The 24,987-nt window shown below is 48.0% G+C and overlaps 12 protein-coding genes and 3 non-coding genes across 15 annotated transcripts; 5 read left to right on the plus strand and 10 right to left on the minus strand.

Moving 5' to 3' along the window:
* Nucleotides 1–174: 174 nt before the first annotated feature.
* FOXG_13299 (uncharacterized protein) lies at nucleotides 175–2,511 on the minus strand. The gene is made up of 3 exons (XM_018393256.1): nucleotides 971–2,511; nucleotides 853–921; nucleotides 175–804 (listed from the first exon to the last, which is right to left on the minus strand). Exons 1-3 carry the CDS (start codon nucleotides 2,338–2,340, stop codon nucleotides 636–638), a joined length of 1,608 nt encoding a protein of 535 aa, XP_018252484.1. The 5' UTR covers nucleotides 2,341–2,511; the 3' UTR covers nucleotides 175–635.
* A 358-nt stretch (nucleotides 2,512–2,869) lies between these two features.
* Nucleotides 2,870–4,188, minus strand: FOXG_13300 (alcohol dehydrogenase). The gene is made up of 2 exons (XM_018393257.1): nucleotides 3,894–4,188; nucleotides 2,870–3,835 (listed from the first exon to the last, which is right to left on the minus strand). The coding sequence occupies exons 1-2, from the start codon at nucleotides 4,043–4,045 to the stop codon at nucleotides 2,920–2,922; spliced, it is 1,068 nt and encodes a 355-aa protein (XP_018252485.1). The 5' UTR covers nucleotides 4,046–4,188; the 3' UTR covers nucleotides 2,870–2,919.
* A 2,595-nt stretch (nucleotides 4,189–6,783) lies between these two features.
* FOXG_13301 (uncharacterized protein) lies at nucleotides 6,784–9,028 on the plus strand. Its single transcript, XM_018393258.1, has 2 exons — nucleotides 6,784–7,434; nucleotides 7,486–9,028. The coding sequence occupies exons 1-2, from the start codon at nucleotides 6,878–6,880 to the stop codon at nucleotides 8,903–8,905; spliced, it is 1,977 nt and encodes a 658-aa protein (XP_018252486.1). The 5' UTR covers nucleotides 6,784–6,877; the 3' UTR covers nucleotides 8,906–9,028.
* A 187-nt stretch (nucleotides 9,029–9,215) lies between these two features.
* FOXG_21126 lies at nucleotides 9,216–9,324 on the minus strand. Its single transcript has one exon. It is a non-coding gene; the product is annotated as a tRNA-Trp (tRNA).
* Nucleotides 9,325–9,712: 388 nt separating this feature from the next.
* On the minus strand, nucleotides 9,713–9,785 carry FOXG_21127. The gene has a single exon. It is a non-coding gene; the product is annotated as a tRNA-Cys (tRNA).
* Nucleotides 9,786–10,371: 586 nt separating this feature from the next.
* Nucleotides 10,372–11,309, plus strand: FOXG_21128 (uncharacterized protein; the record flags this gene model as incomplete). The annotated part of the gene is made up of 3 exons (XM_018401462.1): nucleotides 10,372–10,624; nucleotides 10,832–10,835; nucleotides 10,883–11,309. The coding sequence occupies 3 exons, from the start codon at nucleotides 10,372–10,374 to the stop codon at nucleotides 11,307–11,309; spliced, it is 684 nt and encodes a 227-aa protein (XP_018252487.1).
* Nucleotides 11,310–11,342: 33 nt separating this feature from the next.
* Nucleotides 11,343–11,522, minus strand: FOXG_21129 (uncharacterized protein; the record flags this gene model as incomplete). Its single annotated transcript, XM_018401463.1, has 2 exons — nucleotides 11,343–11,407; nucleotides 11,444–11,522. 2 exons carry the CDS (start codon nucleotides 11,520–11,522, stop codon nucleotides 11,343–11,345), a joined length of 144 nt encoding a protein of 47 aa, XP_018252488.1.
* Nucleotides 11,523–11,775: 253 nt separating this feature from the next.
* On the plus strand, nucleotides 11,776–12,075 carry FOXG_13302 (uncharacterized protein; the record flags this gene model as incomplete). Its single annotated transcript, XM_018393259.1, has 1 exon — nucleotides 11,776–12,075. The coding sequence occupies one exon, from the start codon at nucleotides 11,776–11,778 to the stop codon at nucleotides 12,073–12,075; it is 300 nt and encodes a 99-aa protein (XP_018252489.1).
* A 255-nt stretch (nucleotides 12,076–12,330) lies between these two features.
* Nucleotides 12,331–12,402, plus strand: FOXG_21130. Its single transcript has one exon. It is a non-coding gene; the product is annotated as a tRNA-Thr (tRNA).
* Nucleotides 12,403–12,634: 232 nt separating this feature from the next.
* On the minus strand, nucleotides 12,635–14,089 carry FOXG_13303 (uncharacterized protein; the record flags this gene model as incomplete). The annotated part of the gene is made up of 2 exons (XM_018393260.1): nucleotides 12,635–13,619; nucleotides 13,674–14,089. The coding sequence occupies 2 exons, from the start codon at nucleotides 14,087–14,089 to the stop codon at nucleotides 12,635–12,637; spliced, it is 1,401 nt and encodes a 466-aa protein (XP_018252490.1).
* A 312-nt stretch (nucleotides 14,090–14,401) lies between these two features.
* FOXG_21131 (uncharacterized protein) lies at nucleotides 14,402–14,614 on the minus strand (the record flags this gene model as incomplete). The annotated part of the gene is made up of 2 exons (XM_018401464.1): nucleotides 14,402–14,452; nucleotides 14,567–14,614. The coding sequence occupies 2 exons, from the start codon at nucleotides 14,612–14,614 to the stop codon at nucleotides 14,402–14,404; spliced, it is 99 nt and encodes a 32-aa protein (XP_018252491.1).
* Nucleotides 14,615–14,889: 275 nt separating this feature from the next.
* Nucleotides 14,890–16,372, minus strand: FOXG_13304 (uncharacterized protein; the record flags this gene model as incomplete). The annotated part of the gene is made up of 2 exons (XM_018393261.1): nucleotides 14,890–16,043; nucleotides 16,093–16,372. The coding sequence occupies 2 exons, from the start codon at nucleotides 16,370–16,372 to the stop codon at nucleotides 14,890–14,892; spliced, it is 1,434 nt and encodes a 477-aa protein (XP_018252492.1).
* Nucleotides 16,373–18,513: 2,141 nt separating this feature from the next.
* On the plus strand, nucleotides 18,514–19,221 carry FOXG_21132 (uncharacterized protein; the record flags this gene model as incomplete). The annotated part of the gene is made up of 1 exon (XM_018401465.1): nucleotides 18,514–19,221. One exon carries the CDS (start codon nucleotides 18,514–18,516, stop codon nucleotides 19,219–19,221), a length of 708 nt encoding a protein of 235 aa, XP_018252493.1.
* Nucleotides 19,218–21,529, minus strand: FOXG_13305 (uncharacterized protein). The gene is made up of 2 exons (XM_018393262.1): nucleotides 21,363–21,529; nucleotides 19,218–21,312 (listed from the first exon to the last, which is right to left on the minus strand). Exons 1-2 carry the CDS (start codon nucleotides 21,421–21,423, stop codon nucleotides 19,361–19,363), a joined length of 2,013 nt encoding a protein of 670 aa, XP_018252494.1. The 5' UTR covers nucleotides 21,424–21,529; the 3' UTR covers nucleotides 19,218–19,360.
* Nucleotides 21,530–23,306: 1,777 nt separating this feature from the next.
* On the minus strand, nucleotides 23,307–24,437 carry FOXG_13306 (uncharacterized protein; the record flags this gene model as incomplete). Its single annotated transcript, XM_018393263.1, has 1 exon — nucleotides 23,307–24,437. One exon carries the CDS (start codon nucleotides 24,435–24,437, stop codon nucleotides 23,307–23,309), a length of 1,131 nt encoding a protein of 376 aa, XP_018252495.1.
* Nucleotides 24,438–24,987: the final 550 nt, after the last annotated feature.

Genomic DNA, 24,987 nt, shown 5'->3' on the forward strand with positions numbered 1-24,987 from the left:
ACCACCGCAAAGTGTGCCACCAACTGGACGACGCTTGCAGTATTATACGAGAGTCGTTATCTTGGCTCGCTTAGAGATTCACACGGGAATGGCGGATTGAGGGCCTTGCAGCTTATTTGACAGGGGTTATGGTTGGGGAAGCTTACTTTGTATGCTTGATGACGAAACGATTGACCGCGTGGACAATAGCGCTTGATGCTAAGTGCAATACTATGACACTGATATAAGTTGAGGGGTAGGTCTTGACCTTGGTCGGATTGATCACGTATTACTGTTTTGTGACGAGTTTTGTTTCTGATCGTCGCTATTGAGTTATTCCCATAGTTATCCCCAACCTCCCCATATTTGATCACCAACTGCAACTGTGCCGCATGAAGCTAACATGATCGTCACTTACTTAAGGCTACCTATTACTACCCTGCCCATGTTATAAGCGACCAACGACTTAATCCTGAAGAATTTCTAGCAGATGGATTGACTGGACAGCCACCAACCCCGGAGACATTGTGATATCATATCATATACTATTAATGATCAAAGTGAATGATGCTTATCGGGGTGGAAGCAAGGTGACTCTGCCATGTGCTATCAATATTCATTCTTCTCGTTATTTATGACGGCTTTTGCCAACCCGCTTAAGCTCTCTCTATTCGCGAAACAGTAGGCTCTTTGTCGGCATCATCCCCATCATCAAGCATATCGTCCATCTTCGACTGGTTATTGTGAAACTTGCTAGTAGCTGCCGCCGCATCGCCCTTTCGGCCTGTGTCAAAGAGGACAGAAACCTCTTCGATAGTCATGTTTCTGCAGTTGTCAGCGGAAGGCCAAGCGCACCGGTAAATAGAAACATACCTTGTCTCAGGGAAGAAGAATAGGATAAGAACAAGATACATGGCAATGACCGCAATGTAGACGATGTAGCTATCTCAGGTTAGTAATACTTCTATAGAGGTCTTCTCAAACGACTTACTATTTCCATGCAATTGCCTCAAGTGCAACAGGGTTTACCCATTGATTGAAAGCCAGCGCAACACTCTGAACACTTAGTTCAATACTCAAACCCTTCAGCCTCAGATTATAAGGCAGAATCTCAGCGCCATAAGCAAACGGTAGTGGCGACCAACTGATGCAGTAGAAAGTTTTGAAGAGGTACATCATCGGCACCACAGCGATACCGACGCCATGTGATGGGTTCTCAGCAAAGGAACCGCTAAGGCCAGTGATAATTGTATAAGCGACACACATACCAGCCGTGCCTGTGATCCAAAGCGTGCGTCTACCAAGACGCTCAGCACTCATGGCTCCTGCATAAGCCCACATAAGAGACCAGATCGCCATGCCACCGTTGATGCCCGCGATCGCGCTGGATGAAGTGATGCCAACGAGCTTGAGGGCTGGTGACAGGTAATAAGCGATGATACCATTGCCAACCCAGTTGGAACCCGTGCCCATCGTCACAAGAACAAGGAGTCGACGCCGATTACCGGGAGTCTTGAGGAAGTCGCTGTACTTTGAGTTATTGTTCTCCTTCTCCAACTGGAGAGCTTGACAAATTTCATCAAATTCGTATCGAACCAACTCGTCGTTGAGATCGCCGTTGGCATGTTCGTCGGCAAGAACTTTGAGGGCTTCTTCGGATCGGTCGTGGTCGATGAGCCATCGAGGGCTTTCGGGTACAAAAAGAAGGTGAACAAGGACAACAGCTGGAGCAAAGGCCTGGAACAGGCAGGGTGCTCGCCATCTCCACTCGGTATCTGGCCAAGACAGTGTGCCATAGCAAAACCACGCAGCGACAATTTGGCCGACATAATAGTTGCTGTAATACGCGGTCGCAACATATGGTCTCAGACGAGGATGCGCCAGTTCCTGAAGCAGTGCAATGCCGGTGATCTTTCCGAAAGGTCCAGCCGCACCGATAATGACTCTACCACCAATAAATGTTCCAATATTCTTCGCAAAAGCGTTAAGGAATGCACCGAGGATCAACAAGACTGAACCGACAGCCAAACACCACTTCCTTCCCCAAAGTCCGTTGATCCACGACGCTGCGAAGGGAGTGACGATCGCTGGGAGAAACAGACTGGCTGAGATCAGACCCAGCGTGTTTCCAGATGGATAGTTGAAGTATTCTTCCCATTGGGGGATCGCTTGGAGACCGTTCATGAGGGAGGCGTCGAAGCCAAGGTAGAAGACCGCGAAGTAGAAGCCGACGCAGTGCCACACATTCTTACGCAGGCCGGAGTCCTTGTACCACGTTGGATGTGTGTTGTTTTTGAAATGAGCATAATGCAAGGTTCTGGTGGCCTTTGGCCTGAAGAACTCGGTCACTGCCTTGAACATCTTTAAAAGCTCACCTATCACGGTGATGAAGGAGCTATGACCAGACGAAGCGCGATTTGATGATCAGTTCTCAGTCACTTATATATCCTCGCAACAGAACCCGTCGCCTTGGGTCGAAGCTCTTGTCTCTGCGGGGTAGACCTGGGGTAAACCTGGGGTAGCGGATAACCATGCCCATGAGCTGATCCTTTCTCGACATGGTTACAAGCTCGGTTATAGTAGTTGATCCGCCAGTCGGACGGATGACCGATTCATCGAACAGAAGTCCAGGTTGCTAGACGGATTGATGTCCGGGCAGGAAGGGCTGTATGCTTCCGAGGAATATGCCCACTACCACTCCCTTGCGTCCACAGTAGTCTTGATAGTAGTGGTTAGAGGCCAATCCAAGGCTATGGGAGACCTGTATCGGAATGCCTTGCGATGTTCGTCGTTCTAGACAGGGGAACTTCGATGGCCTTGGTCAGCTGATTCGGATTTGCGTATTCAGACAGCTACATAAGGAAGAGTAGGCATCTCAGTGATATAAACAGCAGCGATCAAGAAACGTATGATTGGGATGATTGTATTATCTAAACAAGCTTACGAAGAAGCCTGTTCAAAGGCCTTGCGGTTCACTGCCGTAGTCGGCTCGCCACAAAACTCCCCATTCTCATCCACTACTCTCAGAATATTTTCCATGGCCATTAGCTCAAAATTAATTCTCGTCGTAATAGCCGCTCCTCCATTGTGACAAGTTAGCGTGACGTTATCCATTGCTGCAAGTTCTTTCGATACCTGAGGTTCGTGGTAATGAACATCTAGACCAGCAGCTGAGATCTTGCCACTCTTCAGGGCTCCAATCAACGCATCTTCATTAACGATCTGCCCTCTTGCTGTGTTAACGAGTCTTGCACCATCCTTCATTGCCGCAAATGCTTCTTTGTTGATGAGGTCTTGAGTATGAGCGTTGAGCGGGGTATGTAGAGTAATACAATCCGCAATACCCAGTAGCTCTTGGAGAGATGAATGATATGTCGCTTGCAGCTCTTCCTCGACTTCTGGAGACGAGCGAACCACATCGTAATAGTGAATCTTCATGCCTAGAGCCAAACCTGCTTTGCGAGCCACTAGTTTGCTGATGTTACCAAGACCGACGATACCGAGGACATGACCTCGAGGATTATAAGAGATGGTTGCGATGAGTTTGTGCATCCTGTGGAACTCCGCTGGGTCACAAGTACGTGCACCACGCTGTGAAAGCCAGAAGTTTCGGAATACCGATAGGATCATGAACAGAGCAGTATCGGATACGGCTTCATCGCTGGCGCCGGCACCATTGGCGTACCAGATGCGGCGACGACCGAGGGCATCGACATCAGCCCAGTTGAAGCCTGCACCAGCTGACGCAAAGATCCGGACTGAGGGTGGCAGAAGTGATATGAGTTCTTCATCCCATTGGCCCATCTCACCACCAGTTTGGAAATGTGGACGATATATCGCCGAGAACTGGCCATATCTGACAGCGTATTAGCATTTGCTCAGACCGCGAACCATGGGCACTCCGAAAGACTCACTTGTTCTCTTTTAGTGCTTTGATAAAGGACTCTCTATCAGGTTCTTCGTTCGCGACCACGTCAAACCTCTTAGTAAAGACATTTTTATAAACGTCATGATTATACTTGATGTCCTCTCCTATGCGGAGAACGATGGGTTTCTTCGGCGCCATAACGAGACGTTGAACAGGCGTTTCCTAGTAACGATAATCTGTCTCCAGTGACCTGGTCGGTTGTTCAATGCTCAAAATTATCCCGAATTAGGTAACTGCTTTCTATCGCGGATCTTCTCTGTTTACTTCGAAATCATTTTATGTCCATTACGCCTTGATTGCCGTAGATCTCAATCAACCAATGGGCTCGATGATCTCGACACGGAAATGTGACCGGCGTTGTCGTAAGCCCGTGATAAATCCGTTAGCATGAGGGGGAACTCCACGAACGGTCTTCACTTCTGTACACCGAGCAAATACATTTCTTGGCATTATCCGACATAATCTTACAGCTGTTCTTGTAGGCGCGGGCTTATTTCACAGATGATATAGCTAATGGCTTATAATGTGATGGTATCACGATAGGGGCAGGCCATACGCGTCCTTATTTGACTGAGTAAATGGTTGAACAAATTATTGTGCCAATACCCGAGCCCACGACTCGTGCTTCGGAAAAGGGTCAGTTGTTGACGAGCGGAGATATCGAGAACGTGACTTGGACGGCGAATCGGCATGAAGACCGAAAACTCGACGGATGATCCCTGAGCAAGATCCTTGTCTGTTTCCGACGGGATTGTATTCTCATTCGTTGTTGTTATTCGCATAAGATATGCAGTTGCAGTCCAGCAATTGCTCTCTCGCTCTGAAAAGAAAAAAGAAAAAGTCGAATGTAACCTCAGAAACGGGTTCTTATTTATCATCAGCTTGGGAGAATTGTGATTTGATGCTATTGAAGCATTCGTTCATTCCCTGCCAGATTCTACTAAGCGATCGGAACGATGCCCCAACATGAAATTGATTGAGAGCATGCCCAGGATGACATTTGTCAATAACATCCTTTGGGAGGTCAATGTTGAAAAAGTGTGCAAATATTAGCAAGACGAATTAAATAGAGTTCAGTTAGCTATACTTTGTCAGGCTGCTATGCTATTCTTCTATAGGGTATACTCTGCTGAATTATAATATTGAAACCATAGGGTTATAAAACATGCGATATTGAACTATTAATATACTCAAAACGTGGTACCCTGGAACCCCTTTTAACATGGACCCGATATTAGCTTCATGCATGTTTTATTCTGGACCCAAATATTGTCTTCAGGAACACATTCATCTCCAGTGGATTCAGGTCGTGGAGTATCGGCATTGACTCCAAACTGTCAAAGTTTGTCGAGCTGCCAACTTCATGCCAAATGGCAGAATGCTGCGAAGTCGAAAGACTTGACGCAAGTAACCAGTACCAGAGAAGGCATAAGAATCGTGTTGTTCTCATTATATGAGTAAGAAATTGCCCTTTGGGCATTGGGATTCAATCACTTTGGAGATGCTGATGGTTTGTTATTCGCCGATGAGATGAATCGATCACCGCTTATTGACTAAATTCATTTCAAGCTGCCATCTCTTGGAGCTCCTGTATGTGATGGTCTTTCTGGAGGTTACCCGAAATCACGGGACATATAGCTTATGCCTTGAAATAGCTAGATCCGCTGAGTGGCGTTCATTCCAGAACCAAGCCGTTGGTCCCCTTCTGGCGTTATCTATCAAATCGCGGCCATTACATCTTACGAACTGTCAAATGCGCCCTACAGCGCCAACGTGGTAATTGTGATGAGAAGTGATAATAGTCGAGACATGCAGTCTTAGAAGCCCCTGCTATACACATGACTCGCTCAGGCGGCACACCTTTTTGTTCCCCGACATTTGACTCCCGAGGAACCCACACGGCAGACGGGTTCGGCAACGGGGAAGAGCCCGGAAGGCCCTCAAAAACTGGATTTCCTCCTCGCAAGACGAACCCTTCAGGCTTAGTGGTCGTTCTGCCAAGGAGGATCGGCGTTGCGGCATTTGGCAGTGCGGTTCCGGATCCTCAGCGCATAAACCGGGGTTTTACAACATGCTGACCGATCCTATCAATCCATCATATGACATGTAAGTCTCCGAATATGAAATCAACAATCTTGAAAAAACCGGATGAACGGTTACGCACGCACAGATGATTTACCGCACGTGAACTGATGGGTTTATCACAATGCATGGTGATTCTTCAAAGAAGGGATCTGCAGTCTGTGCTTTGCAATCACTGGTGATCAGTGGAACGACGCGGAACGACCCCAGACCCTTAGCCCGAGTAATATATGCAAGCTGAACGAGACGGGCTCTGCCGCTGCATAAGGCTCATGACTAGACAATTTAATTCGACGTGCCAAGGTCGAGCTGGAACATGCACCCTTGTTATTGCTCAAAAACGTTGCTTGCATAGCTTCTAGTGGACTCCTCGCCCACTTTGTTGAAACTCTGAAGCACCGGATACCAAGCTTAGCTTGACCAAAACGTGTTCCATTCTCCATTAGTGCCCTTTAATTCTGACTATCTTTAACTATTGTGAATCTATTGCAGTCCGTTACCTGTTGTGGCAGCTTCCCGACCCTCCTTTTACGCATTGACATGACAAATACCCTGGTCCATCACCGCATATCCTAGGACCCTGAGCTGAGACATTTATCTCGTCTTTTTATCACCGCTGACTCAGAAACCCTCCGACTTTATTCAGATCCTTCACTTTAGTTGAGAAGTAGCGTCAACGCCGCGGGTCAGCACGGGTTTTTAGTACCAAAAATGATTGCGGGACGGTGTAACGTCCGCGGTGATATGACATTGGGCTGCTAGGTAAATGCTTGATGTTTTTGACAGGCAACTAGTGAACCCTAGTCCAAGTAGATATAAGAGCAGCATCAATCCCTCCTTGTTTCTGAGATCTGCACACAAACTTTCTTGTCCAGATCGTCTGTCACCATGCGCTGCAACGTCTTGTCACCTTCGCTCTTGGCGCTCAGCCTTTCAACCAGTGTCACTGCTCGTCCAGAGATTCCTTTCATCAGTACACTTCTCGACCCCTTGCAGCATATCGTCAAGTCCGCTTATGCTGGTGATGGACTCAAGGTCGGACATCTTGGCGAACTGGGTGGCATTCCTGGTGTCGATGTCGAGTACGACTATGTTGTCGTAGGAGGAGGCACAGGGGGAAACACCATCGGTTACAGACTTGCAAAGGCTGGCTACAGTGTCGCTATTGTTGAAGCTGGCCCTTTCCTCGAGATCTCCAAGCCTATTCTCGCGACATCGCCTGGTGGAGTGACGGCCGGCAGTGGCGCAAGTCTTCTGGACTCTAACCCTCTTCGCGATTGGAGATTCACGACAACGGCGCAGACAGGCGCTGATGATCGCGAGATTCACTATGCTCGTGGAAAGGTTCTTGGTGGCTCATCTCAGCTCAACTTTCTGGTGTACCACCGACCAACGAACGGTACTATGGCCAAGTGGGCTGAGGATGTAGGAGATGATAGCTATGCGTGAGTGACAACCCGAAAACGTAGTCAGAATATCACTAACAATAAAACCAGATGGGAGCAAATGTTGCCTCACTTCCAGAAGAGCCCCTCCTTCACACCACCGGACAATGAGAAGCGCAACGTGACAACTGACTACGACGCTTCCGCATTCTCCAAAGAGAAGGGCCCTCTCCAAATCAGTTACGCCAATTACGTCCCCTCCTGGGCTGTTCTCGTGGAGAAGGGACTTAAGTCCCTTGGTTTCAAGGGTATCGATGGCTTCAGCAGCGGTAGTCTTCTCGGCTACTCATACACCACAACAACAGTTCAACCCAAGACCGCTACCCGAAGTGCTTCCGATGACTTTGTGAAGACCGCGAGAAGTGAGAAGCTCAAGACACTCAAGGTGTACACTGAGAGCCTTGCCAAGAAGGTGACCTTCGATGATGACAAGAAGGCTACCGGTGTTGAGGTCAGCTCTGTTGGTATTGATTACACTCTCAAGGCTAAGAAGGAGGTCATCGTCAGTGGTGGAGCTTTCCAGTCACCCCAGGTTCTGATGGTTTCTGGTGTTGGACCCAAGCAGCATCTGGAAGAGCTTGACATTCCTGTAGTTGCCGATCTTCCTGGAGTTGGCCAGAACCTCTGGGATCATGTCCTCTTCGGACCTTCATTTGAAGTGCAAGGTCTCGAGGACACCCTCAGCGCTGCGATCAACAACGACACTGTTTTCCAAGGCGCGCTTGATGCTTATGCTCAGCAACAAGCTGGTCCTCTGACATCCAACCAGGTCGAGCTCTTGGGTTGGGAGAAGGCTCCTGAGAAGTACCGATCGAAGTTCTCCGCTGAGACTATCAAGGACCTTGCGACTTTCCCTGATGACTGGCCTGAGATGGAGATCATTCCTCTTAACGTCTACTCTGAGGACTGGTCATTCCCTATCCTGCAGCAGCCCACCGATGGAAAGAAGTACACCAGTCTTAACGGCGCCTTGGTCGCACCTCTATCCCGCGGCAACATCACTCTTCGAACAAACTCGACCACCGACGCTCCTCTCATCAACCCCAACTTCCTCACCAAGAAGGCCGACCAAGAAGTTGCCATCGCTCTGTTCCGTCGCCTTCGAGAAATCGCCAAGTCCACCCCTCTGAAGGACACCGTGCTGAAGGAGGTGTATCCTGGTGAGCAGCACGAAACAGATGAACAGATTCTTGCTGTTCTTCGTGATACACTCATGACTGTTTGGCACGCTGCTTGTACTTGCAAGATGGGCAAGAAGGATGACGAGATGGCTGTTCTTGACTCTAAGGCTCGTGTATACGGTGTCAAGGGACTGCGGGTTGTCGATGCCTCTGCTTTCCCTCTTCTCATTCCTGGTCACCCTGTCGGTACCGTATATGCGTTGGCCGAGAAGATTGCTCATGATATCATTACGGAAGAGAAGAGTGAGGGTTCCGCATACAAGGTTGATATTGATGTTGAGGTTTCTTGAAACGTTCTTTAGCTATTTCTTTAATTCTTTGTTAGACTTGCCCTATTCTTTTTAGACATACATAGACACTTTCACTTAGAAATCCTGAACATGAACTGAAGCAATTTCTACCCTTCATCACTGGTCCAAGACTCACCCGTCTCCGACGTGACTGATCAGACTCTTTCTGTGCCTTGAGCCTTGATCGACACAGAACAATACACTGCCATTCTCTCAACGGACCAAGCCCTCATCCGCAGAATGTAAGTGGAGTCAAGATTCAGGTGGAGCCTTACCCTGATATGAAAAAAAAAGTGCGGATAGACAGAAATGAGGGACACCAGATTTGAACTGATAACCTTTAGGAGTCACGATTACCTCAAGAGGAACTTGAAGATGCATCGCTGGAATCTAACGCGCTACCGTTGCGCCAGCCCCCCATTGTTTGTTGTCGAGCGGGTTTTTAATTATGATCATGCATCCCGAACAGAGGCTCAGAGCTTCCCATTTGCTTCATGATTTCAGTCACCATTCGCATCCAAAATTAAGAAGATCGGGATCAGGAACTACAATAAATGGCCAGCTTTTAATCAAGTATAAGGGAGTTGGCTGGACTCTGCCAAATTGGTTGAGCAACGTTGATGAAATGTGTACAAGATAGACCCTTTGTTTGGCATTCAGCCTTGTTAGCAGATCGGGTAAGCTCCTATATTGGTCAACACAGAAACAGCTATGTACAAAATGGCCACCGATATGAACTCATGGCAAAAATCGGAAATGAGCTCAGAACTAAGTCTACTTGTTTAAGTTCGCAAAAAAACGAATGATAGGACCGAGCGTGGATCGAACACGCGACCTAGGGATCTGCAATCCCTCGCTCGTACCACTGAGCTATCGATCCTTGTAATCGCTGACTGTTCGGTCTCGAAATTAGCAGTCATGTTCCAAGGATCTGATAATCTAAACAAACAAGACGTGTTGAGTTCTCAGATGTCAGTATCCAGCCGTAATTATTTGCTCGCAACTACCTACAGGCACTGGCAAATTTGACCCGGAAGCGTCAACGCAGGGGCTCTACTTAGGATAGCATGCTTACCGTGACCTGGTTTAGCTGCCGCAAATTTAAGCTACTGGCGAACAAGTACTTGAATAGACGCTATTGCTTCAGCGGCAGTCAAACTCAGTTGAACTCATTTTTATTATGCGTATTCTGTCGCTCCTGTTGATCCATTGGGACTGCTTGTAGAAGCGTGGGTCATAAACATGGGTGTTTCTCACGTTGTGACAGTGCAACTCGTTTGAACATCTTGTGACCAAGGCGAGACCAGTGATTCACATTCAACAGAACAAACATGTAGTGGGATTAACAGAACCCTTTTCAGTTACACAAGCCCCCACAGGTTTTCTGAATAATCATCTTTATTCCATCCTTCCTTTTCCTGTCATCATTCATCCTCACACAACTTTGATCACTAACCTCACGAAATATGGCCGAACCACCCGCCGTTCCCCCGAGTAGAAAGGAATCCTGCGGCTACTACACCGGCCTTCTAGACTGTCCAACTCTTGTTGGGCGATCTACCATAGTATATGACAATGAAGTCTACGAAAAGTTACTTGATCCTGTTGAAAAGCATGCTGTTGTTCCGCTGTGGAATGACTCTGCAGGCCCGCTGCGTCGCAAGATTCGTGAAGCTGTGAAGGGTGTCGACTGGAACGCCATCGACATCTTCCGATGCGGTTCCACATCTTTGGGTCATTGTCATCTTGTTCGACCCGTCATACCTTTCGTATCGGTAGAGCCTGGATCGATAACATGGATGAGCGGAAGAGCGGTAGCCCTCAAATACCGCGACGTTCTGCGGGAGCACGACATTCACGATGTCGAAGTCGAAATCAAAGAGTCCAGAATCACGCAATGTTGCTCGAGTGACCAGGACTAAACAGAGAGGTAAGTACCATGACCCCCAAGTAAACCTTGTGCTAATGCAAGACAAGCGATCGTTCAACAGCCAAACTTGAGCCGCGTATTCCGACTCATGAGGAGGAGAGCTTCGGAAGGCACAATATCCAACTTTCTGAGTTCCTGGGGACCAAGATTGCCTCCTCTCAATTTCCGACTCGTGAAGGCACCAAAGGTCTATACTTGCGAGTCCGAAATACGGAAACCGTTGTTGCTTTGACCTGTCGACATGTCGTCTTCGGACAAGAGGAAGAGAACGTCGACTTCTGTCGCGACACTAATAACACCCCAAGTGTTATTCAACCTGGGAACAAGACGTATCAAGACACGATGGAAAATCTACACGAAGCCATCAGTTGGATAAACTCTTCGCTCAGATGCTATAAGTCACCCACCGAGAAACAGCTCGAACACGAAATGCATTTTGAAGGCCAAGCAAGAGAGAAGCCTACGGCGATATAAACCTTTCGAGTCAATGTAGTTACGAACTATGGGTCACGTACTCCTTTCACCAAAGTTTGGGCTAAGCAGTTCTTCGCCGGCACGCTTCAGGGACTGAGCTATAATCGAGCTGCATCAGAACAAGCACCAAACACCGTTAGGGAAGTTGGAAAACATTGAATCCTGGCGAACCATCTCATCTGTCAATGTTGGTCGCATGAACATGATGGACATGTTGTGGTGGAATTTACGTAAGGAGTTGAAGCGAAGACGCTGTTTCGTTCCCGGGGTTCCTACATTCACGCAGACTGGCGTCATTTCAGAAGCCGAAATGAGATACTCCGACTATGAATCCACTTTGCCAGGAAGAAATACAATCGATGAGGATTGCACGAGATTATGCATGTATGGCAGCGGAAGTGGATAAAGCTATGGCATCACCAATACAGCCAGATCCGTCATCCGGAGATTTGTTTGAGGTGTCCCGATGATTTCCGAAGAATGGCGTATCCTGGGCCGCATAAAATACGGACGCAGAAAGTACTTCTCTTGCCAGGGAGACTCGGGGGCCAGTATCATGGGAAATGATGGCCGTGTCGCGGCGATGCTGACGTATAGTACTCAAGACGATGACCAAGGCAGCAACACAGGCATTCATCACATCTCGTATGCGACGCCCATCGAGTGGCTGTTGGGGGATATTCGAGGACATGGGTATGACTTGGAGTGGATGGGCAGAGAAGTTCCTCTTGAACATCTCCACTATCGTGTAGAATCTGAAAATTGATCCGGTGGCTTTCCTGGAAGATGTTACCAGAGACCATTCAGTCTTGGATCATTCTAGTGGAGTAAGCGCAACTGGTAGTTAGACAGTCAATTGAGAGAGACGGAAAGATTCTTTTGTGAGTTGTTGCAAAGCGCCCTCGATGTGAAATGATGAAAAATGTGGCTGGACATGTTGGTTATTACTGTAGATCCTGCTAAGCAGAACTTGATCGACATAGGGTTGAGTTGAATGTGGTGTTGATAACTAAAGTTAGCCGCCTCTATAGCTCAGTGGTAGAGCGTTGCACTTGTAATGCAAAGGTCCATCGTTCAATCCGGTGTGGAGGCACGCGAATTGCTTTTTGTCAGATTGACAACCGATTAATTTTAATATGATACCTGGGAGCTTCATTTTATTAATATTTTGGTCGCTCAATCGTAATTATCTTTTGGATGGCACTCTGTCGTAGATGAGATCTGGAACCGAAGAAGCTCGGAATACAAGAAGCACGACATGTATGGGCCAATGATGATAAGACCATTCGATTGAATCAATTGCTGACAGTGCTGTCCCACAATAATTAACACGTCCCCGTTGTATTCAAAGCGTATTCCTTAATCGCCGGCTCTTGCTTTACCTTGGGCAAATACGTAACAAGAGAAATGCCCGCAATGACAATCGCGTTCTCAGTGATCAAAAGATCTTCCAATCCAAGTCCAGGTGCCAAAGATGAGGCGCAGACTGTTCCCAAGTCCAGCCTGGAGATCTTGCCAGGTCCTTCGTGAGTAAGTGCATCTTTCGCAAGTGCAAAACTGAGGGGGTTTGCCAGCATGCTTTCATGTGTATAAAATGAACCACCTGGTTTTCCAGCGCAAATCTTTTGTACTTCAGCATTTGTGACGCCGACATTTCTTTGGTCAAGCAAGTAAGCCGAAGCCCCGGTGCCCTCTTGCGGCTGGACAATCTCGTCCAGGAAGCTAGAGTACAGACTTGTTGTCGGTATATATCCTGAATCACCGCCGTCCGAGCGAAGAGTTTTGATGAAATTGCTACCAGCTTCTTGCTGGACAACAGATGGCGTGTTGGTAATTCCAGAGAGGTCGACAAAGTTGGCTAGAACAGTGCCCTTGTAATTCGCACTGATGGCGACGTGGTCGGTAGTGACTTTGCGAGTTGAGGGCCAGTACTTGAATGCCCATTGAGTATCGATGTTGCCCTGCGACCAACCGATGATAGCAACGCTTCGCTTTGAGAGGGAGGCGATGTAGTTGAGCGCGTACGCAGCGTACTCGGCATTGACTTGCGCATCACCAAGAAGAAGTTCAGGTACGTTAACCCAGACAGGATCAGCCCAGTCCACACCGGTGAGCAATGGGATGAAGCTGCCCCGAAATGCGGTGTAGCCGGTAGATCCGGTACCAGGGAACAAAATCACAGGTAGCCTTTTGCCGTAGGTAAAAGTGTCCGGGATGTAGATAGCAGACCTGAGCTTGTTCTCGCTGACTGTGTATGGCGCATCACAGCTTGCCGCCCTTGGAAAGACGCTCTTTGGCGGGTCAGGGTTTCTACAGAAGATTAGATGAGTAGGCTGGGAATGAAGAAAGCTTGGTTTGGCATACTGGTTGTTGTTTCCATTCTCTACGGAGCCGAGGCCTTGGGCGTAGCCCAGTATATCATCTGTTGATCCGGAGACGATGCCATTCGCTATCAATCGCGCGCTGTACTCAACGATGTTATCAGGCTCTGACTCAGCGACCTTTTTAGTGATAGATGATGCTTCGCCAACGTTCGGCTTTTTTGTGGCCTTCAGCTTCTGCAGAGTATCGAGTGTCTTTTCCCTGTCTCCTTTGTTCAAGGCGTCGCCGAGTTCATCGAGCAGTCCGCTGGCCGTCACAGCCAGGGCATTATTAACGCCATTGAAGAGACCAGTCAAAGCTTGCCGTCTCTCAATAAGCGACGCTCCATTTGAATTGTATGGTGCTGCAAGCCCAGCGCCGGTCAATGCCAAAGCTACAAGCAGTGCCGAGAACCGCATTGCCAATTAATCAGAAGGTAATTAACTCATAGATAAGAAAACAATGGTCAATGGACTGCTGAAAGATAGTGAGGCTTGTAGTAAATGATTAGGGAATCCCTTTTGCGGGGAGACCTCCACCCATTACGAGAAGATACAACAGATTACACATGAAATTAAACCTAACCCGCAATTGAGGTTACCTTCTTCCGGCTGTACCGCTTCGAGCGCTGTGCTCGGTCGTACACACTTTGATCTATGACGCGAGAACCGCGATTTATGTGACTATCCTCAGCACACCCTCTCATCTCCATGTTATTTACGAGATGATCGTCATCTTCTGACAGTGGAGGAGTCGGGATCGACAGTGGCTTCGGCTTGCCCCTGTTGGCTGGCGTTAGTGCTAACGCGCGTGGTCCTTGGAACTATTGAACACTAATGAGTTGGGTGCCTCGGCACCGGAGCTTCTCTCCGCAGCGGCAGTTGAGATGAATTTACAGTGGACTTCAACTGTGAGCTGAAGGGAGTCAAGCTTCCAAGCTGCATTGACTCCATGAATGATGAGCTGAGAAGTTCTTTACTACGTGGTAATACTTCACCACTATATGTGTATGCCAGATCGATTTGGGCATGCCTCGCATGTTGCGCAAAATCACATGTCGCAGGAGTTGTCGTACAAAATTGGCAATAAGGCTATTATTATTGATGCAGTGTATACTAGTATAACAAACTTCGTAAGACTTAGAAGTAGATCACAACCTTAACTTTCCCGCCAGTCATAGGTAGAGTCACGACAGGACTCGATATGAGCCAGCTGATGACTACGCCTTATTTCCAGTGGTTACAAGCCCTCCCAGGATGCCACCAACACCCTCAATCACACCGCGGAGAGACCCCTTAGAAACACCAGCATAGCTTCCATACGACTCAGTGTAACCAGGGAATTTCTCAAACAACTTCATGTTGACCTTCTGCAGCTTGGGACAAGTCTTTCCAGCAAGAAGCTGTCGAAGCTTGTCCGCCAATGGCCTCAAAGCCTTTGTAACGTCAGTGAACTGACTGCCGAGAACATCAGGCGCAGCAGCCATAATAATTTGCATCACGAAACACTCAAGGTTATCGCCCTTCAATAACATCGCAGTATTGAAGACGCCACCAGTGAGATCACCGATATCGACACCCGAGAAGGAGTTCACCTTGCCAGTGTTGCCGCCGATGTTTAAAAGACGAGGATACTTCGCAGCATGCTCTAGAACATCAACGAGGAAGTCAGGAATGGAGAACTCATCTTCAACAGGTCGGCGGTACCAGTTCTCCGGGATGCGCTCCCAGCCTTGGTTGACCTTGAAGTTGCCAGGCTTGCTGCCTTTGACACCAAAGAAACTGGTAAAGACCTCACGCGAAAGGTATCCTTCAGGATACTTATCGGAGTGATTGGCCATCATGCGAGGGGGGAAGGAATATGCAGCGGGTGAGACCAGGACTCCAGCAAAGGGCGAATAGAAGAAGTGACTATTGGTCCTTTCCGAATCCTGGAAGCGCTTGTAGTGGAAGGGTGCAAGAGCAGAGTATTGCTCAGGCGCAGGAGTATTTTCGCGGATAGCACTCCAGTACTCCACGAAGCGCTCGAGGATGACATGGAAGTTGTTGCCAGTCACGTAGAGATCTCCTCTGGTGGCGCTGACATCGGACTCATACTTGTTGTGAGTACCGCTGAGGCCAGATGGAGTGCCGAGAATACCGCCACCGTTGAGAACATTCTGACTGAAGCGGCTTGGACCGCCGATGGAGTAGCCGGGGTTAAGGGAGACTGGGTTGCCGTTGAACACGGTACCATAGACGGCGAGGAAACCACCGAGGTCAAGGCTCATGCCATAAACCTCGTTAGTGGCCTTGATGATGTTTTGCATGTCTGCGACACCGTTTCTCGGAAGGTAGCCATGGTTAGCCAAGGCATTGAGTCCAGGGCAAGGCCCTTGACACTCCATTAGTATTGGCCCCATGTTGAGCAGAAGATGACTCACCTCTTTGATCGCCGGCTTTGAGGTTGGGAGGCAGGAACTCATGCTCGCCAGAAACACTGATGTGCTGTTTCTTGGCATCGAACTTTGCAGCTCGCTTCTCCTTCGCGAAGGGGCATTCGCCTGCATCCCTCTTCTCTTCTTGGGAGTAAGGGCATGCTGCAGGGCTTCGCTTCGCGTGCTCTTGATAAGTCTTGAGCTGCTCGGCGCTCATTTGAGGGAATGCAAGAGCTGTTGGGAACAGGCAGGCTGCTGCGAGCCACGAAGACAGAAAGATCTTCATGATGAAAGGTGAGAGGTGAAGGAAAACAGGAAGGGAGAAGTGCGGTTGCTGCAGATAGATACTGGAGAGAAACAGCTCCGATTTTTATCCAGTTCCTTGCTTATGCACCTCCCCTTTACTTTCTTTTCTTCTTTTCGATGTTTCACACGCCAAATCCTCTCCTTGCAGTCAATCTGAATCGATGACGTTCTGCATTGCTGTCGTGTCTCAGTTGAACGCCCCAGCAACACAGATATCAGCCCGTTGAGACAATTCCCAGTTTGTCTCACCAACTGCCGATCTTCATGGCTAACATCTTGGCCATTTGCGATCAGCGCTACTTCATTGGCTTGGAACAACTCCAATGATGATCTACCAGATTAGATGTAAGCAGTTTGTGGAGTCATGATCTTCATTGGAACTATAATATGGGTATTGCCGGATTTCCGTTGAGCTAAAGGCAGTCTAATTGAGTTTATTGAATGCTAAACTTATGCTTGCCATTAGACCCTCGTTGATTTGTGAGCCTGAGCCGCATGTCCGTGCAATATTGAGCTTTTGGTGTTAAGTAGTAAGGAAAACTACGAAAATGACAACAGAATATCCGTTTTATGACATCAGTCTTAGCACAACGGTATCGTTTCTCGTACCTGCCCAGGTCCATCTTGAGCTACAATCTAGGTTAGGTGGTTTACTAAACCTCATAAGAAATAGTCTCGTCTTCAAAGACCTATTTGGGAATCTCAACTAGTAGCTGAAGGCTGATTAGCCCTGTCAATCTACTGACTTGGTAGACTGGCTATCCTGCTTATGTTCTTTTGAGCCGAAGACATGGAGCTTTGCTAGAGGCGCAATTATGAGAATTTTATTTTAGACACAAACCCAAGGCACCCTTGTGAAAGGAGGCTAGAGAGGCATCACATCCAGTATGTTCAAGGTAACGAACTCTCGGAGGCCTTGGGTTCGGTTCTCCCCAGCTTTGCAGATCCTCCTTTCTAGATAACGGACCTTATCTCCGGATCGACGCCAAGAAGGAAAGCCAGCACTAGTACCCCATGCTGATCGTCGATCCAGCTTAAGCTCTAATACGCCAGCTGCTATTGGTGTGCTTATGGGAGTATAACGCGCTCGGCCCTAGATTTAGCATCCCCCATAGGGCAAACGTGCATAGGTGAAGTGTCTGCAATTGCACTTACTTCGATACGAAAGAGTGATTCAAGTAAGGCTATAGCGTAGGCTGTAGCAGCTCTGTAGATCACAGTTTGGTGACAAATACGAGTTCATGATGCTATTTCTTGAGAGCGGACTTGCTCCGGAAGCTGTGATATCTGGGGATGGGTAAAGCCCACGACGAGGAAAAGCCCATATCCGCAACTTACATTACCTGGCCGGCGTAGGAGCCTCGAAAGGTACGAGGGAAAATCGTGCTACCGACGATAAATCCCAGTGGGTCTCCTATTACCCCCAAGTTGGAAGTCCTAGCATTTTCGTTCATCGCTTGGGGTTGTACATTCTTTTGATATCGATGCAACATCTGTATTTCTATTGTCATAAAAACACAATTTCAGGCTCTCAAGCCAAGCCTACTACTACCTATCGAAAACAAGAATTTAAACTCCGCCGTAGAGAATTCACTTAAAAATACTTTTCCGTCAACCTACCGCTCACAGCCTTTGTTTACACCAAAGGGTTGGCGAGTCAAGTGAGGATAGATTAGTCAAAAGCGCCAAAACTTTTATTTTCATAGATTCTAGTATAGATCGCGAATTTTGCGATTGTGATGCACTCCATCTTCTGGGAACTTGTCGCAATATATGTTATTACTAGCAGAGGATGTTTCACAGAGTAGTCGCTCCAGGCTAACAAAAGGCCGAAAATAGCGACTCGCTCTTTTCCAAAAATACAGCTACAGTCCAAAATGCCGCCCTCGGCTCTGACTAAAAGCTGACACAGCAGCAGCGGCAACACATAAATGACTGTTTTAAATGATTGATGAGGTTAGTCCGGACAATTGAGATACAACAAACCGAACGAGCTTTGGGGCGATTCTCATTGCATGCGATCTAGCCCATTGGCATATAAGAGAGCCTTTTATCGTTGCCATCCTAGCTCATGTCTTGCTATTCAGTAACCTCTTCTTTCCGACTAATCAGGATCCCATCATGACATCTCCATTCTATGTTCCAGTCTCACTCGATCATACAGCCCTTCTTCTCTCGGACGTTCAATCTCAAATCCTCCGACGTTTCTCTCAACAAGAGCAGGCCGTTTATCTCAGCAAAATCCAGAAACTTCTCAACATCTTCCGCTCGGAGATTAAATTTCGCCGTGCCTCAACCAAGCCAAAGGATTCTCAGTCTCTCTACGACGATGTACCTATGATCATCCACCATACACTTCCCTTCAACATTAACTCAAATGCATTCGTGTCGCCATATAACAAGCTCGCAGGCTGGGTAGCAAAGCTCGAAGCAAGTGGTGCATTTGTCAACGCACCTTCTGATCCCCATCGTCCTCACTATGGTGTTCCGGCTGAGCTAGTGCCTCCCAGGGGTTGGGGCGGAAAAGATGAAATTTTGCTTGGTAAACTACAGCCAAATTGTTTTGGGTCCTCGGATTTGTTGGCTTATCTACGGGCTCGCGGGGTTAGGCACGTTGTGTTGGTTGGGTTGACGACTATGGGGAGCATACTGAGCAGCGCAAGGGCTGGTGCGGAGTTGGACTTTCATGTTATCTGTGTTGAGGATGGGATTATTGATGATGACCCTGAGGTCCATGAGTTCATCATGAAGCGTATTCTACCTAAATTTGTTGACGTTGCCGCAGTCAAGGATATCGTGGGCCTTGGAAAGGAAAAGTCGATGGGCTAAATGGCATCATGGTTTTTACACTCGAGACCAAGACTATCGCTTCAATTCAGGATACATATTCTTGTGCCAGTAAAGTCCCTAACAGTATTGACGCCCGCCATATCTATCATAAAACATATCTCCTAAACTCCAAGCCCAACTATGCATATCTATGTACCAACCTCGGTGCGCTTGGCATCTGCGTAACACCTCTCGTATGCTCAAGAGCCGGTGCATTCGATCCATCGCTAATGTTTCCACTCTGCAATTGCGTTCCTCTCTGTCTTCTCCTCTTCCTGATACAAGAAAATATCACGCAAAGGACCAAGATCAGAATAACTCCACCAACAGAAGATGCAGTCGCAATGACAGCCGTCCTGTTCCTATCAAACCAACTCCTTCCTGATCCTCCTCCTCTGCTACCTGAATCTTCATCATCATCGCAGTTCTGTACGTCAACGGGACATTGACTCGAGCTTCCATCACATGTCTCTTCGGGATCGCAGGAGGCTGTACTTTCGCGGCAGACTAAACCGCTTGAAGCGACTTGGCATTCGTCAGTGCAGCATCCATCTGTGAGTGGATCGCACTCTGCACCGCTACGGAGTTGGCAGGTCGAAGGGTTGCAGCAGGAATCTTCGGGGCATCGTTCTTCACCACCACAGTCGCATGATTCGCCAGGCTCGACGATACCATTGCCACATTGACTGTCGTTGATATCGGGCACCTCGTCCTCACTGACCAAGCAACTCGTGTCAACGTGCTCCTCGCCGATGCCAGTGCAGATAGTGCCGATAGTACATGGCGAAAACTCCTCCAGACCGGGAGAGCTTTGGGGGTTCATGATGTACTGGTTTCGAGCATCGCAGGTTGTCTCACTTCTGGGACAGCAGTCGTCAGAAGGCGAGTATCCTGAAGTCCCGCAATCGCCTGATGTACAGTCATGAGAAGCTCCAAGGTTATGCGCCAGCTCATGCGCGAAGACTTGCCATTCCGAAGTCGTGCGGACAACGACGTTCGCAGAAGCTGTACCGCCGCGACCCCATGATGATCCTCGTGATCGATTACACAAACTTCCGATCCAGGCGATCCCAACAGTTGAACCGCTTCGACAGGCGCTGAAAAGAGACCAGACAGCGTTATCATCGCGTAGTCTGCCCCTCCATTGTGTGAACAAGTTCAATCGGTCGTTGATATCGACGTTTGCCGTGCAGGGAAGATTCCAAGGCATCGATCGCGGTGCGTCATTAGGACAAGAAGGATCACTCATGGTCAAGTTCTGAATGGCTAGTGCGATGTTGAATGTGTCTTCGTAGACTTGGGACGCGATATTCACTTGCGAAATGATGTTATCTCGAGCATCTTGCATGTTGTCGAATTCTGCCGTGTATGAGCAGTCGGCGGCAATTCCTATCAAGGCGACTCTTCGTGAGTTTGGACATCCTTCTGTTGATCCAATCACGTCTCTTGGGTCAAACCAATCGTTGACGTCCTGTCGGGTCAGTAGAGGATGGTGGGCATCCTGGTCATCGGAAGCCTGGCGGCGTCGGTCATTGTACCTATGGGCCTGACAGGTCGGCTCATCTGAGGATGATCTTTGCGAAAGACCTCCAAGGCTTTCGTCCCTTGCTTGCTTCCATACTAGCATTCGCTGAGATCTCTTCTTGAGTTGTCCATCTTGAATCTGTCGTGCCTGGCGATAACTTGAATCCAGGGAAATATGGTGATAAGTACCATCATTTGTGAAGGTGCCTTCAATGACATGTCGGCCTTGACGATATCGCATCATTACTCGTGCCCATCCTACTCTTCTTTGCGTCTGCTTCTCATTATCATTCACAAATGCTATACCTTTGTACAACAGAGGTCGCTGGCTCTGAATATCAGTGATGGCACCATGGTTGTCTGTGGAGTTGATGTGCTGAACAGTAGTGAGACGAGATACAACATTTCTGGAAGGTTGTAGATTCAGTGTGATTCGCTGACGCTCATAAGGAACATCAAATTCGACCTGGAATGAAGATGCAGAGTCGAGAGTGTGTGGACTTTGAGAAAAGTCCAATTTCTCTATCGTTGACGATTGATCAATGGTATCTCTAGCGAGAGACAACGCTAGATGCACATGTCAGTGTTTCATCATCACGACGCCAGCTATAACATACCTTGTACAGAATACAAAGAGCAGACCTGAGAAAAGATCAAGAAAAAGGTCAAGAGACTCATAGCTATCAGCGTTCCACAGATGTTCACCGTCACAGACCCTTTGAAACAGACATGTCAGAGTGGAATTTTGAAGAACCATATATGAAGATCTGACGTCGGATTTAGCAGCTTCAGAGCGGCATGGCCCCCATCTATGACACGGGGACTGTACGCGTTCTCTTGGCCAGTTAGCGAAGCCAAGACCTAGGTGCGTCTAGGCGGGTTCGGCTTCTTCCAAGGCAGCTGAGCCACTCTGGCCTCGTAATTAAGGTAGTGTGATTTCCTTTGTTACACAGATTTGGGAGTGCGGATTGTGCGAGGGTTCTTTTTACGGTTATCTCCATGGATATAAGTTTATGGGATCTTGATCTGGGTGTTACTGTCTCAGCCATGTATTGCTCTGCTATACTGAAACCATATCTACTAACTGATTACCATTCTGTAACTCTGTGGCATTCATGATGTTTTAATTCATGGCTATTAATGATACCCTGATAGTCTCAGTTACATCCTCATATTAAGCTTAAATATTTTGTGTGCGGGAAGCCCGGGCTCCGGGCCCCGCCAGGGAGAGGATGACATCGGAGATGCTGACAAGGCGACGCCTCCTAAATCCGAAAGGCGAGAACCTTATCCACTCACGGAGTTTCAATGACGCCTGAGCTGACGTATGCCATCTTGGCATTGAAATTGTCAGCATCACAAATTAAGGCCGCGTGGGCATCACAAAAGCCACTTTCTGTGCTGGAATTAAGTCTAAAACACTTTTTAAGCTTAATCTCGCATTATTTCTTGTTTCATTGGTGATTCAAATGGTCATGTCAAGATGAGGCGGGGGGGCAGGCCAAGCCACCAGGGCAGATAATCATAACGTTCAACGACAATGCAACATAAAAGTCTGGATAAAGAATTAAAAGAAACAGCGGTGAAACCGGCAGGGAGGCAGCCAGGTACCGCGCAGTATTCATCCTACAGCAGTAGCATCATATGCAAGCTGCTGATGCGCTAAATTCTGCAAGCTCAAGAAGCGTTAGAAGACAAGCGTAGAAACGGCAGCGCCCGGATGCGTCAGGGTTTCTGCATCGAAGAATGCACCGAAGGAATCCACAAAACTCTATGACGCCGATGAAGTGAAGTGCCTATGATCCGCGGCTGGGTATTCATGTAGAAAAGAATCCTTCGATGGCAATTTCCACTGCCAAATAAGATATGGTTTACAGTGCTTGGCATGGATTCGTCGTCATTTGTGGTGGGAGATGTCTCGGCGGTCTGAGCGGCCAAGGACGCTTTGTGTCATCAGTCTTCATTAATGGGTGCAGTATATGGTAAGGGCCCCGGATACTCGGATGTACATAGTAAAGCATCATCATCTGAGAAATTTATAAACCCTTTTTGCTCAATACCAATCATTATTGCAGTCAGACATGGCGTCGTCAGACTGATCTCGGCCGATAACCAGTCAAAGAAAAGAATTGACTCCACTTCAGATTCATGTCCTCCTTTCATTGGATCAATGCAAAATGGAGCAACTGGAAGCGCCAGTCACTTATCAGATAAGATAAGATATCGACTCAAACAATAGATCTACCCTGCATGTTCATTGAAATCAACTAATGCCTGATAATCCAAGGGCAAGGAGGATATTGCTCATATGTGTTAATTTGTGTTCTCTACCTTTGTTTTCAGGCTGAAGTCTCTTTTATCCTCTCAACCTTATCACAGCCTGATAATCCGGCATCACTTATATTGAGCACTGACTATCATTGACTAACCATTGCGTTTAGAGAGCTCTGTCAGGTGATAGGAAGTAAAACTATTCGACACGGTTTTCTTGATAAATATTGAGTGGGATACGATTATGTCTAATTTAATTACAAGCTCAATACACAGTACTAGGCAAGCCTTCAAGGTGAGATGAGGACCTGAGATAGAGGGCCGCTGATCTTGGCTGCCTTATCAAATGCCTCCGTAAACTCCTCCATGGGAAAGTTACCAGCAGTCTGCGCTACATCAAGCTTCAGATACCCTGCCTCCAGCAGCTTGATCATGTTGCGCATATCATCCTTGGTATACATCCACTTCCCCTTGACCGTAATGTCATTGAGCATGATGAACTGAGTAGGCAGCTTCAGTTCCTCATGTGCGCCCATCAAGCTCACTCGTCCACCGCGGCGAAGCGACATAATACAACTCTTGAAATGAGTGCTAGTGACAGCTTTTCCGGGAGAGATGTCAAAGAAAGCATCCGTCAGACCATATTTGGTCAGCTCTTTGACATCTTTCTCGACGTTTCCGGTATTCAGAACTGTTCTAATTCGTTCGGAATCCAAAGTTTTCACCTTATCCAGAGTTTCACGGTTGCGACCAACAGCGATGACTTGAGCTCCCATGGCCAGAGCAGCGAGAACAGCGGCGCTTCCGAAAGTTCCAGCAGCAGGGCTAATGATAACTTTCTCACCAGATCTGATGCCTATATCTTGGAGCCCTCCGAATGGAACCGAGATGGTCCAAAGATAGGCCAAATCTGCGATTGAGTATCCAAATCCCCCGTCAGCTCGCTTGCCAGTGAGTCGGTTCTCGTCTAATGGGAAGCAATTCTCCAGAGGAACTTTGGCGTACTCCGCATAGGTACCGTCTCGCCACTCACCCTCCATGAGTTTATTACTCGCGGTGTCAAAGCCTCCGGACAGACCATGGAGGATAAGCGAGTTAGGGTTATCTCGCCCCTGAATAAAGCTGTCGAAGAAGACAAGCTGTCCAGGCTTAAGAGAAGTGGCATCAGGCCCGACAGCGATAACGCGACCGATGGCGCTAGAACCTATGACGAAAGGCTCAGGGTAGGGATAAGGTTTATGGCCACTGTAAACTCGGTCTGCGTAGGTCAAGACTCCAGCTGACAGAACGCGGATCACAGCACTTCCGGGGCATGGCTGAGGAGTATCCTGGGTGACGACTGAGATGTCATAGGGGTCTCGTGTGGAATGAAGGACCAGTACTTGGTGGATTTTGGGAAGCGATGTAGTTGAAGTTGCCATAATGAGCAGAGTCGATTGTTGTCAAGTTGTTTGAGATAAGATGCTTTAGGTTCTCTGTTTAAAAGAATGGTTTGGTGCTACTTGTTCGTGCGAGGCATATCCTTATATACATTTTCTCCTTATAGCCTCTAACAGCAACTGTCACTTGACTATGGTTGTCCACATAGTCAACACCAGCTAAGTTGCTACTCTCGAGCCATCCCTGAGGCGCTGGAAACTACGGTCAGACCAGAAGTATTGGCGGCAATCTACCAATCAGGTATGATGAAGCCGGGCCCGGGTTTAAAACCAGTCTACCACCCGATTCATTCATACACGTTCCTTTCCCGGGGCACCCGGACTTAACAGAGTTTTAAGCCCGACGCCGTATAGCGCATAAGTTCTGTGCGCTCTGTCATTCAGTGGCCGCTTCAGTTCTCTGTTCAAGTCCCCGACTAGTAGTTTAAAGTATCAATGGCCTCTAAAGCTTCCTCGAGTAACGCCGGGCCCGGACGGTACCAAATTCGCTCGTGCAACACCTGCAAAAGTAAGAAGACGCGATGTGACAAGA

Source organism: Fusarium oxysporum, chromosome 12 (genome assembly GCF_000149955.1).
Source record: "Fusarium oxysporum f. sp. lycopersici 4287 chromosome 12, whole genome shotgun sequence".
In the NCBI taxonomy this organism is placed as follows: domain Eukaryota; kingdom Fungi; phylum Ascomycota; class Sordariomycetes; order Hypocreales; family Nectriaceae; genus Fusarium; species Fusarium oxysporum.

What these genes read in the sequence shown, in the direction of transcription:
- FOXG_13299 (XM_018393256.1), bottom strand. Translation starts at nt 2,340, where the DNA reads ATGTTCAAGGCAGTGACCGAGTTCTTCAGGCCAAAGGCCACCAGAACC. An exon ending in GAGGCAATTGCATGGAAATA is followed by an intron (nt 922 to 970) that starts GTAAGTCGTTTG and finishes AACCTGAGATAG; the next exon opens with CTACATCGTCTACATTGCGG. An exon ending in TTCTTCTTCCCTGAGACAAG is followed by an intron (nt 805 to 852) that starts GTATGTTTCTAT and finishes TGACAACTGCAG; the next exon opens with AAACATGACTATCGAAGAGG.
- FOXG_13300 (XM_018393257.1), bottom strand. Translation starts at nt 4,045, where the DNA reads ATGGCGCCGAAGAAACCCATCGTTCTCCGCATAGGAGAGGACATCAAG. An exon ending in AAAGCACTAAAAGAGAACAA is followed by an intron (nt 3,836 to 3,893) that starts GTGAGTCTTTCG and finishes ATACGCTGTCAG; the next exon opens with ATATGGCCAGTTCTCGGCGA.
- FOXG_13301 (XM_018393258.1), top strand. Translation starts at nt 6,878, where the DNA reads ATGCGCTGCAACGTCTTGTCACCTTCGCTCTTGGCGCTCAGCCTTTCA. An exon ending in GTAGGAGATGATAGCTATGC is followed by an intron (nt 7,435 to 7,485) that starts GTGAGTGACAAC and finishes CAATAAAACCAG; the next exon opens with ATGGGAGCAAATGTTGCCTC.
- FOXG_13305 (XM_018393262.1), bottom strand. Translation starts at nt 21,423, where the DNA reads ATGAGTCTCTTGACCTTTTTCTTGATCTTTTCTCAGGTCTGCTCTTTG. An exon ending in CTCTTTGTATTCTGTACAAG is followed by an intron (nt 21,313 to 21,362) that starts GTATGTTATAGC and finishes ATGTGCATCTAG; the next exon opens with CGTTGTCTCTCGCTAGAGAT.